This window comes from Mus musculus, chromosome 9 (assembly GCF_000001635.26).
Source record: "Mus musculus strain C57BL/6J chromosome 9, GRCm38.p6 C57BL/6J".
NCBI lineage: Eukaryota > Metazoa > Chordata > Mammalia > Rodentia > Muridae > Mus > Mus musculus.
The window spans coordinates 35,267,876-35,280,273 of record NC_000075.6 but is presented as its reverse complement, the minus strand read 5'-3'; the positions used below and the strand labels follow the sequence as shown (position 1 = coordinate 35,280,273).

The following is a 12,398-nucleotide window of genomic DNA, read 5'->3' as shown; positions in this document are numbered from 1 at the left end:
ACCTGCCCCTCCAGACTCTGCAGTACTTCTCAGAGGCACAGATACATATCTCATAGAAGGCTAACAACAAAGCTGTACTTGGGCAGCTTTTTGGCATTTCCCATCACAAGTTCTCATTTTTAAATTATGTGCATGTATGACTTTAAGGGGGAAGAAAAGAGGGGGACACCATCTTCACACACTAGTTACATGATGTAACTGCTGTTGATCAACATTCTAACCCGGTGAAGTTCATGTTAGGCATGGCACAGGTTCCTCCAGTTTCTCAAACCATGCTAACAGATCCTCTTACTGTATCTGTGACAATTACAGATGTCACCTTATACAGCAAGACCCACTGCTTAAGCAGGCCAACCCAGCAAGGATCTGATAAATATTTAAACCCTTTCTAAGGTATAAGAGAACACAGAAAAGGGACTTCGTTGTTTTCCCTGCCTCAAACACTGCTGTGAAGAGAAGCTCCAACAGGGAAGTCCAGTTCTCTCTAGAAGATAGGCACAGCCTTGGTATGCCCTACATCCAGGCTGGCCTTTGGGCTGCTGCCTGGCTCCTGGGAGGTAGCAGTGCCTGAGAGTTCTCCAAGCACCTACCAGGTCATGGCCCACCCCATTGGCCATTTGGGTTTCTGAATCAAAGCCAATTAGTGGTATTTTCTAGGTGTCAAATTCTTGTCCCTGTGTCTTTCAATTTGAATCAATCGAGCCTCGGATAACCCTCATTGGCTACCATACTGACACTGTGCAAAGCTTGTCCCTGTATCTTGAGAAGCACAGATAATGGCAAACAAACAACGTGTGTAGCCTGCTGCCAAACTCAGACACCATGATTTTAGATGATCAAGTGTTGCTAAACCTTTTCCTCTTTGCCGATAGGAAACGTGTCTAATGAGCTGAAGACAGGGGCAAGAAAGATTTATTCAGATTGCCAGCCAAAGGAGATGATGCCAGGCTGTCTCCAATAAAGATCATCTTAGCTTATTATGGTTTGAGCCCTTTCATCCCTAAGCAAGGGGCAAGAACTGGAGCTTATGTTGAGAAACTTCTAGCTGCCACTTCAGGGATCTCCAATGGGACTATCCTGACAGTTGCTATGCAGGTAGCCATAAATATGTACTGCCTCCATAAATACTAAAAACATCATAGCGACTCTTATTTTGGATAGAAGCAATCCATTGGCCTTAGAAGCCAAAACTTTCCTGCCAGCCATTCAAGATAGAAAGAGAAAAGTTTCAGACTCCCAGTCCTGGACAAACATTTTCTTAAGTGATGGGCATGTCTGCATGCTGAGCTGAGCTGAGCAGACATCTGGCCCCAAAAGCAAGCAGATTCACTATAAAGAAAGAGATGCCAAGCCTTTAATCATCCAAGCCATCCACTGACATGTGTCTAAATGGTCATTGCTGTCAGCAGGAAAGCCTTCACTTCTCTAAAAGATAACTTAGGCAACCATTGCTATAACCCACATCAAGGTGACACCTATATCAAAACTAGTGCCTGACTAACAATATATTGCTCAGCTACCTGGCCACATTTAGTGATTTTTACAACCCATTAAAGCCAAGTCTGAGGAGCATTTTCTCGATTAAATGTCCTCTGCAGGCAAGCTGTGTCACCCCCGGGCAAGTGGCCCTGGATTGCACAAGCGAGCACACTGAGCAAAGCCATGGGGAGGAACCCTGTAAGAATGATTTCTCTGCTTCAGTTTCTGCCTCCAGGTTCCTGCCTTAGTTTTCCTCAATGATACACTGTAAGCTATGAAACGAAATAAACCCTTTATCTCCAAGTTGTTGTTTTTGGTCATGGTGCTTATCATAAAAACAAAAAAAGCAAACTAAGACATACTCTGAGTAAAAGACTATCTTTTAGATTTTTAAAAAATAAAAATTAATGTTGTATAAGAGAATCATGCTCTCTGCCTCCAAATTCATGTATTAAAGTCCTGTGGTGTTCTGAATGAGAAATGTCCCGGATTGGATAGGTTTGGGTGTCTGAACACTTGTCTCCCAGTTGACGGCACTGTTTGGAGTGATGGTGTAGCCTTGCTGTAGGAAAGCACACCCCAGGAGCAGGTTTTCAGTGTTCATAGTCTCAACCCACGTTCAGTTCCTTTCTCTGCTTCATGCTTATGGTTAAAGATGGGATTTCTCAGCTTCCTGCTCCAGCTGCCTGCTGCAGTGCTGCCTGCAAGCTGGAGAGGAAAGGGCTTATTCAGCTTACACTTTCACACACTGTTTGAAGGAAGTCAGCATAGGAACTGAAACAGGGCAGGATCCTGGAGTCAGAGTTGATGCAGAGGCCATGGAGGAATGCTACCTTACTGGCTTGCTCCCCTTGGTTTCCCAGCCTGCTCTCTTCTAGAACCCAGGGGTGGCCTCACCCACAATGGGATGAGAAAATACCTTACAGCTGGATCTTATGGAGGCGTTTTCTCAATCGAGTGCCGTGAGACCCTGTATAAGAAATAAAAAATGAAAATTTGAAAGCTAACGGACAAAAGCAGTGTGACCTTCATGATGACACTTCATGGTGACACTCAGCAGGATAGCCAATGCGGCAAGTTCTGAGGTTGTGCCAACCTAGGCAGTGATCTTCCTCTGAACATCAGGGAGCTAGTCACACTTTTTTGTTTCTTGAGAAAGTTCATGAGAACTGTGAGCATTCCTGGGTTCTCTCAGCCTACTAAACATTCAGTTTATCACTAAAGAATGATGTTTCCATCAAGAAGACAGCCAGCAGGAGGATGAGGACACACATCCAGTCACTTTTCTCACATGCCCTGACTATTTCACTCTCTTCTTTCCATACTTTCCAACGAACTCCAACTTTCTTCAATTCAGCCCAACTATGAGTTGTATCTGTGTAAAAGAAGGTTTACAAAGACCAGGATAAGAACTAGATGTATCCATCGACAGGGAGGTCCATTCCATTGCATGGGTGCTCAGCACGGCCATCTCCTTCATGTGAAACAAAGGCAGGAGGCCTTATTAAATGGCAGCACCAATATCATCAGTCATGAGTTACCCAAAGCCATCCCTAGAAAAGACAAGCATTGCATACAGCAGAAATGCCAAACACAAATTTCAAGGAAGTCTCTCCCTAAATGTCTAAATCACCCATTTAAACAGATCCAAACTAGTAATCTAAAGACCAAATTCAACCTCCAAATATGTGCTTAGCTACCTGAGTGTGTGTGTGTGTGTGTGTGTGTGTGTGTGTGTGTGCGCGCGCGCGCGCGCGCGCGAGTGCATGTGCCTATCTATGTGTATGTACCTGTGGGTGTATGTGTGTAAAGGCCAGAGGATGGCATGGTCTTTCTCAATCAAGCTCTAAATTTTTAGACTGCCCGAGGGATCCTTGTCTCTGCAGCCTTGGCACTGCGAGTTACTGTGCCTGGCATTTAAATGGGCACTGAGGATGGAACTCAGGGCCTCAGATTTGCACAGCGAGCACTTATACCAGATATTTCTGTGAAATCTCCCAATCTATTGCTATCTAAATAAAAGCATTTTAAAATATATGTGAGCACTACCAGCCTGAGTGTTTTAAATTTGTTGTTTGTTCACTTTACTAAACCAGCATATGTCTTGCTACACTCTAAATATTTGTCGTTTCATCCACAGATAAGCGTTCTTACCCCTCATCAAGGAAACATCTCTTTCCAACAGATGAATATCATTACAGAAAACCACAACCGATCAAAAGTAGCGTTGTAGAGCCCAGTCCCAGCTGATACATCTTACAATACAACCCCTATTCGTAAGGTTCAGGAATCACTGCAGAACATGGGGAGGAAAGACTGTAAATGCAAGAGTGTCCGAGAGGTTGCTGTGAGACCACATCTCTTAGAAATGCCAGAAGCTACATCCACGAAGTCGTATCACCATGGCTGCTGAGTATGACCTGAACAAGGATGACGCCAGCGGACGCGCTAATGTGGAAGGGAGAAAGTGTGAGGCCTTAACCCTGCCCAGAGAACAACAGGCAACTAACCAATGCTGGAGGGGGAGAGAGAGAAAGAGAAAGGAGCACACGACTAACCAATGCTGGAGGGGGAGAGAGAGAGAAAGGAGCACAGCAACTGGTTATGCAGTACCAGATGGTCAGCCCTGAGAACCTATGCACAAGTAGCAGTATACAGACTTAGCAGCTATTGTAGGTATTTAGAAATGCACACAGAGAAACAGACACAGACACAGACACACCAGTTAAAGAAAAAGAGGTCATGAATGTTAAAGACTGGGAGGAAGGGCAGGGTACATGGGGGGTCTGGAGGGAATGATGTAATTATAATCTCAAAAAATTAAAAACATATATTTCAAAATGCTTTTATTTAGATAGCAATAGATTGGGAGATTTCACAGAAATATCTGGATTTCCTGGTTCTCTAAAAGAAAATAGTAAATTTGCCCACAGGGCAACAATCAACTGGCGCTAATAACCCTTAGACAGTTTGCTTTTGGGCTGATGTCCCATCCACTGACTTCCGCCCTGCCACTCACTTATGTTAGCTGCCTGTCATTTACCTCACGCAAACAACCCTTTCACAGGTTCACTGCTAGGGCAGGACAGCACCCATACTCTAGTTGACAAAATCCCTGGCTCCTTGATACATGTTCATCCAAGCCATCTTTCCAAGGGAGCATCCTGATAGCTCCGCTTTCCTTCCTGTTGGATGAAGACAGTTCCTGAACACAGATTTCATCCTTTCGTTCTCCTGTGCTAGTTCAGTCTGCTGCCTCCTAGCCTCTCCTCCATTTTGGCAAAGTGACCTTTGGAGGAGTCTTCCAGCAGGCTTTCCCACATTACAGCCCGACTGCCACAAATGAGACTTCATTCTCCATTAAAAGTCCTGAAGTAGCCATGTTTTTTCAATTTATCCCACCTGGTTCTTGTCATCTGTTCCAAGTGAGAAGTTAGCAGGATCCATGAAGTAAATACAGCAGAGCTCTGGCACCAAACTGCCCACCGTCTTCACCGTGCTTCCACATGCCTGGCCTTATTGCCTCGGCTTTGATCCTGATTTGGCATATCTAAACCCAGTCGGAGCAGGGAACGTGCAAAGAAGTGAGGAAGCTTGCAGGTCAGGAGGAGTTCCTCTGTCCTGGAGCCCAGAGCAGGCAGGATGAGCTGCCTGGCGTGCAGGTGAAGCGGGATGTAGCGGGCCTTTGACTGCTGTAGCCCCAGCTTCTTCAGTGTGCCAGCAGAAAGTTTCTACATAGAACAAAGTCAAAGCCTTATGAGCATATCCAGTGACTGCCTGTCTTTAACTATAGCAAAGCGCTAACCCCTGGAAGACTCATTAATGGCTACCCTGCTACAGGGGTATGTCTAGAAAGGGCTTAGAACCTAGGCAAGAAAAACCTAACCATACCAGAGAAACTTATTGATGAGTTTTCTGGCCTTTTAAGAAATGGGTGCCAATATCAACTAATAATTAATAATAATAATAATAATAATAATAATAATAATAATAATAAAAATAAATCTTCCCATGGTGCTTAGACAGAATGAGAGGAAGCTTCTATCTCATCACAGGGCCCCAACAATAGCTAAGGCTCTGACAATACATCCCAGGGCTCTATGAAGACAGTAACTACTCCGATACATTTAAAAGTTAGAGATATGTTCCGGAGTCTGGAGACAATGCTTCTTTGTCATGACCTCCGTCAGGGTTTTAACAAAAGAAAATAATAAAAAGTAAATTTACCAAAACGTGTTGTTGTTTTTTTTTAATCTTCTAAATGCTTTGCATAATCATTTCAGAAGCACTGAAAATTACAGTTATTCCCATTGTTAACACACTCAGACGTCACATTCTTCTTGAGAACTCTCAATTATGCTAGGAGCTGTCCTCCTCCTAAAGTGTACATCTCTCCCTCCATCTTGATGACCCTGTTTATATCTATAATAAAACCTCTATTAATAAATTCCAATGTTGCATCAAAACAAACAGAGGAGAAAGAAGCTCTTGCGCATGTGGTGGCCCACTCCTTTAATCCCAGCACTTGGGAGGTGAAGGCAGGTGGGTCTCTGGGAGCTCAAGGCCAACCAGGCCTACACAATGAGACCCTGCCTGAATGAGACCAAGGGGGCTCCATTTATTTGCTTATTACCTCAGTAAATAGTTTCTTCAAAACCAAAATTATAAGAAAACAAGGGTTGGGGGAAGTCCCTCTCTTATTTTGTTAAATAGGACACTGAGTTAAACCAACGGTGGTTGGAAAGAGAAATGTCTGCCCACAGTCTTGGGCTTTTGAACACTTGGTCCATAACTGGTGGTGCTGTTTGGAGAGATTTAGGTGTTGCTAGGACAGTGGTTCTAAACCTTCTTAATGCTGGGGCCCTTTAATACAGTTCCCCATGCTGTGGTGACCCCAACCATAAAATTGTTTTTGTTACTGCTTCATACTGTAATTCCTACTGAGCATGATCTCAGTTCCTAAAACCATCGGGAAATGTGTGTGTGTGTGTGTGTGTGTGTGTGTGTGTGTGTGTGTGTGTTTTTCTGATGGTTGCTCTCTTTCTGCTTCATGCTTGCATTTGAGACATGAGCTCCGTCTACCATGCTGGCTGCTTGATGCCATGCTTCCCTACCATGATGGGCTCTTATCCCTCTGGGACAGTCACCAAAATAAACTCTTTCATATATAAACTGCCTTGGTCATGGTGTTTTACCACAGTATCAGAACGCTAATCCAACCAGTATTACCTGAGGGGCCAACCTAGTCCAGTCTGAGTACTTGTGATCCCCAAGGATTGGGCAATCCAGCCCAAAGGACAGGTGAACTCGGAGCTGATGCTTTATTCCTTAGGAGAAAAAGGAAAGAACACTTATGAGGACCAATAGAGATGCTGCTACTGACACCTGCTTCAAGTCATATTACATCAAGCACAGTAAACTAGCAGCACCAATTACGGTAAGGAACTATGGAGGATACTATGCTGTGGAGTACCAGCGAGTTTAGGAAAGAAACACAGGTACTCTGGACAGATATTATCATGACCTTACTGTCCTCTATTGCCTCCACTTCCTAATAATCCTACTATATAGTCGTAGACTGCTATCGTGCACATTTCTTTCTTTTTTTTTAATGGTGCTCAGGATTGAACAGAGGTCTTGTATTTCTCCCTCTGGCTCCCCGTCATTCTATTTTCTCTGTAAATCTGCTTCTCTAAGTACATCGTGTGAGAGAAATCATACGGAATCTGACCTCTATGTGTAGCTTAATTCACTTAGACAATGTTTTCAAGGTCCATCCATGAAGCTCATGTCAGAACTCCATCATTCTTCTAAGTCTATGTTATTTCTCCACTGATCCCTCCTGGGCTAAGTCAATTATACCCACACACAACCTATACACATTATCTGTGGCTCAGAATAGGGAAGGATCTAGAACAAGGCCCGGGACAAACCATGGTGGTCCTTACCAGTAACAGGCTGGAGCTCCACAAGGGCAGAGGAGGAAGCGCTGCTAAGCACCTGGTACTGCGTTACAGCAACGTGCGCATCGCGGCTGGCCCGTACCTTTACCATTTTCCCATTGTCCAGACGGTAACTTGGGGACAGCGTCATCTGAAGCCAAAGAGATCAAGATATGATTCCCAGCAAAAGACAGAAAGCCATGCCTCAGGAGGGAGTGAACCCACCTTGTGGTGTTGCTGAGGCCCCTGCACTTCTTTCTCCTTGATGGGGATATCCACGACTCCTGCCGAGGGCAAGGGAACACGCACCGTGATGGCCCTGGGGGTGACACACAGACTGCTGTTTGAGCCACAAAAGCCAGGTAAGGCTGCTGGGAGTTGCAGGCTTAGAACCTTTCTCAATGGACCATCTTTACTACACTTTTACAGTGTCTTCTCTATGTGAAAGAGGTTTAGAACGGGTCACTGATTTATGGCTATAGTTTCTCTGACTAACACATAGGTAGAGACAGTCCTGTGAGTTCTTACTGTATCATTCTGTCGGTCAGTCACATGTTTGTTCACCTAGTATGTGATTATAACCCACTACCACTTATAATCAAAAAGGGAACAGAGTATTAAATCCTAGTATCTTAATTTTCTCTTTATTGTGCATATCCATGAATTTAATTTCCCCCCCAAAGTACTCTACAATCAGTATGTGTGATTTTAGCTTAGAAGTATCTAGCACTCAGGCTAGGCACTATATCATGAAAACCATGTGGGGAGCCCCCCATCACTGCTACTATTCCAGTAGCTCTTAAATTTGATTGTGTATGCAAGTTATTTATGAACTGGCTATAGTTTCATATGAGGATCAAACTCAGGGCCTCATGCATGTTAGGTGCCTGAGCTCTATCATTAAGCCTTGAAAACTTTAAAAGGCATAGTGCTAAACTCACAGATATCAGATATGAATGAGAATCATTGTGATGAGTCATAGATATATAGATTCTCCCCCCAAAATGTATTATTCTTATTTCTCTGTAAGTATATCTGTACCTATCATAGGCATGCAGGTGCCCACAGAGGCCAGAGGTGGGTAATGGATCTCTTGAAGCTGGGGTTCTGTGCTTGTGAGCTGTCAGTTATAGGTGTTTGGATCCAAACTCAGAATAGCTGAAAGGGCAGCAAGTGGTCTTAACCCCTGAGCCATCTCTCAAGACCCCATATCGAATTTTAAAGGGCTCCCCTGATTACAAAGTTTATATACAATCTCTGAAACAAAAAGGATATTCAAAATGTAGAATAATATAAATCGAATATAAAATCATAACCCAATAGGAAAATAGCCAAGGAGAAATAGTCTCTTTTCAAAAAGGGAAATTCAAACAGAAAATAAACACAAAAAAACCCTATCTAAATGGCTTTTTAAAAAATGCTTTGACTGGCATAAAGTGAGTGTGTATTCACCACTGCTGGTGAGAGGTGAAACTGACACAACATTTTTGGAGAGCAATTTAGATACTATTAAAATTTTAAACATGAACTGGAGAGAGATAGCTCAGAGGATGAAAGCACAGAATGCACTCCCAGCACTGATATGGCCGCTAACAGCCATCTGTAATTCCAATTCCAGGGATCCAATGCCCTCTTCTGGCAAGCAAGTGGTACACAGACCAAAACCCACACACACACACACACACGAAATAAAAATTCATTTCAAAGGAATACTAAAAAAAAATTTTTTAACATGCATACTATTCAAAGCTGCAAGTCTGTTTTTAAAGGAATATGCTCTAAAAAACACTGCTACAGAACAAGGTATGGTGCCTCCAGCACTCAGAAGGCAGGAAGATCAAAGTTCAAGGCCAGACTGAGCTACATGAAACCTGTCTCAAAAAACAAGTCAGTAGCTATGGAGATGGCTCAGCAGATAAAGCTGCTTGCTTCTAAACCTGACAAACTCAGTTTGATTCCCTGGAACCTACAAAATGGAAGGAGAAGAATAGACAAGCACATGCCCAAGTACTACAGACAGACAGGCAGGCAGGCAGGCAGGCAGCAGACAGACAGACAGACAGAAACACAAATAAATGTTTAAAAACCAGCACTGGGTAGAGTGGTACCAGCCTTTCTACCCAGCATTTGGGAGGCAGAACTCTGGGAGTTCAAGTCCATCCTGGTCTATGTAGCCAGCTCCAGGCCAACCAAAGTTACAAAGTATGGCTTTTTATCAAAAACAACCAACCACCAAACCAATCAAACAAAAGGGGGTGAGGAGATGGCTCAGTGGGTAAAGTGCTTGGTGCACATGCATGCTGATGAGCTTAGAATCCTAGCATCCATGGAAAGCCAGGGTATAGCAGTTCACGCCTGCAACCCCGGTGTTCAAGGGGATGGAGACTAGCAGATTCTGGAGGCTAGCTAGTTAATCAGTGAGTTTCAGGTTCTGTGAGACACCCTATGTCAATAAAATAGGGAGCGACAGAAAAAGAACCCTGACTTCTCCAAGTACACACACACGTGTGCACATAACCACTATCTTATCACCCGACATTCCAAGTACTAAGCTAGTTCATATACTCTTTGTTATCATCATGAATTCTAGTACGGTGACTTCTATTAACAGTTCTGTAGTGCAGTGGACAGATAAAAGGGATGCGTTTCTTCATTCCACCCCTAGTGACAATAACAGGCCTCATACCAGTACTTCTTTTCCACCTGGCGGGTTCTAAATAGCTCCTGGACTTGATGTGCCATGTCCTTCTCCCAAGCCAAAACCATTACACCTGTGGTTTCTTTGTCCAGACGGTGGCACAGATGCAAAGGTTCTGCCTTGTGGCCATGAAGCATCTTTGCCAAGATGGGCAGTACATCACTGATGCAGAGCTGGACTCCTGGGCCACCTACGGAGGAAAGAGCCAGAGGCTGGAGAACTCTTCTTGAGAGAACAATCTCTCAGTCTTGAGATAATAATCACCTTTCAATCTTGACAGAACAAACAATTGTCTCCATTTTCTACAGTTGTGCTATGAACAATATGGTGAGGATTACTAATATTAATAGGCCCAGAGATCTTAGCTATAAAATGAAATGCAGGCCAACCATTTCCAGACTATAAACTCAGAACTTGTATTTTAACAAGCACCCCAAGGGCTCTCAAGTAATAAGTCTGGGAAACACTGTGACTTTCTCTTCAGAGTCTGTGGGCCTGAGAGGCTTCACTGAAGCATTCCCTAGAAGAGAGGCTAAGAAGATGAGCTCTAGCTGAGTGATGGCGGTGCATGCCTTTGATCCTAGCACTCCTAAGGCAGAGGCAGTGAGATCTTTATGAGCTCAAAGCCTACAGAGTTAGTTACAGGACAGACAGGGCTATACAAAGCCCCTTCTCAAAACAAAACAAACAAACAAAAAAGATGATGGGCTAAGATCAGACATCCCTGGATTTTACTATTTGTATTCACCATCTGACCTTTCCAGCTTTGTTATCTATAAAATATAAATACCCGAAACAAATTATCCTCAACAACTAGAAACTTAAGCAGAGAATAAATAGTAAGGCAAGAACTCGTTACGAAACCTAGAGGAACTGCCACCAAAGGAGTGATTTATTCCAACTAAAATATTTTTTTTTTTGCTAAAATATTTACTTTCCTCCTGCAGACCTTTGACAAATGTTTTTTTTTTTTTTTTTTTTTTTTCCCTTTCAATTCTGACTCACTTCAGCCGTCCCCCATCAGAACACTCAGCAGCATCAGGACATCTATTAAGTTCCAGTCCCTCTGGGGTTACTGTGTACCGCAACCGTGTGTATTATTTCCTCTTCCCAGCCTTGTCTCTCTACCTCTCTCATTTTGAAATGAAGTTTTGCTGCTGCTGAGACTGATCTGAACATGAACACCGGATCCTCCCCTAGACCTGGGGCGGCAGTCGCACACTGGCTCCCAACTCCTTTTTCGTTGTTGTTTTGTTTTAACCACTTTGATGGAAAATAACAGTTAGCAAGTAACTTTTTGTATTTCTCCGCATCGATTCTTGTGGGTGGCTGTACACAGCCCACAGTGCAGAACTGAGCTTCTGTATCTCTCTGCAATAATTCCTGTGGGAGGCTGCATACAGCTCACTGTCAGGTATCTGCAAGTGGGGACTAGACACTGGTTTGTTACCAGTAGTCACATACATGGGATAATAAGGTTTAATTAACTTGAATTCAAGAGTGTCTCATGAATAAAGCTTCAGGGGTGACCCTAGATGGAAGAGGAAGCAGCAGCAGGTTTCTCTCCTTAGCCCACATGGCTCTTACCATGGACAGGGAGACCATAGGGTTTATTAATGACCACGAGGTCGTTGTCCTGGTGGAGAATCCTTCGGCTCAGTTCCTTAGCAAGCACATTGGGGTGAACTCGCTGCAGCTGCTGTGTGAATCGCACTAGTTCCTGCACTCTCCGCTGAACGGGGTTTGTAGGCACCTAAGGAAAGAGAAAGGTGGAAAAAGCTTAATGAAGGAGTGAAGCGCTGGGAATGGCCTTAAGTGCGATTTAGGTGGAAATCCGTGGAATGACTGTACTGTATAATTTGACTCATGTTTCCTTTGGGACCATACATAGCCATCTGTCTTATCTGCATACCCACGCGGTGGGTCTGGCAGTAGCAAAAGTGCGGTATTCCGACTACCACACAGAATATTCTCAACATTGATGTACTTGCTGTTACAGGACCTGCCTACCACACCCCACACCTAAGAAAGCCGTGAGAGCATCGCTTCTCGGAAGTTGAGTCTCTCTAGACTCACCCGCACTTCCTTTGCCTTTTGCTCTTGTTTCTGGGCTCGGAGCTTCTCTGCCAATCTCTGAGCATTCAGGGGCCTAGAGGAAGTAGCGCTGGAACAAAACGACCAGGAGCCGGGAGTGAACAATCTCCCGGGACGCGAACTCATACTCAAAAGCTGGACACCAGGCGTACGCAAGCAGGGCGCGGCCATCTTGGCGAGGGCGG

General features: G+C 44.1%; 1 protein-coding gene across 1 annotated transcript; it reads right to left on the bottom strand.

Annotated features, from left to right (window-relative positions):
- Positions 1 to 4,316: 4,316 nt before the first annotated feature.
- Rpusd4 (RNA pseudouridylate synthase domain containing 4) lies at positions 4,317 to 12,393 on the bottom strand. The gene is made up of 7 exons (NM_028040.2): positions 12,196 to 12,393; positions 11,707 to 11,872; positions 10,108 to 10,309; positions 7,647 to 7,740; positions 7,428 to 7,572; positions 6,709 to 6,806; positions 4,317 to 5,210 (listed from the first exon to the last, which is right to left on the bottom strand). Exons 1-7 carry the CDS (start codon positions 12,382 to 12,384, stop codon positions 4,971 to 4,973), a joined length of 1,134 nt encoding a protein of 377 aa, NP_082316.1. The 5' UTR covers positions 12,385 to 12,393; the 3' UTR covers positions 4,317 to 4,970.
- Positions 12,394 to 12,398: the final 5 nt, after the last annotated feature.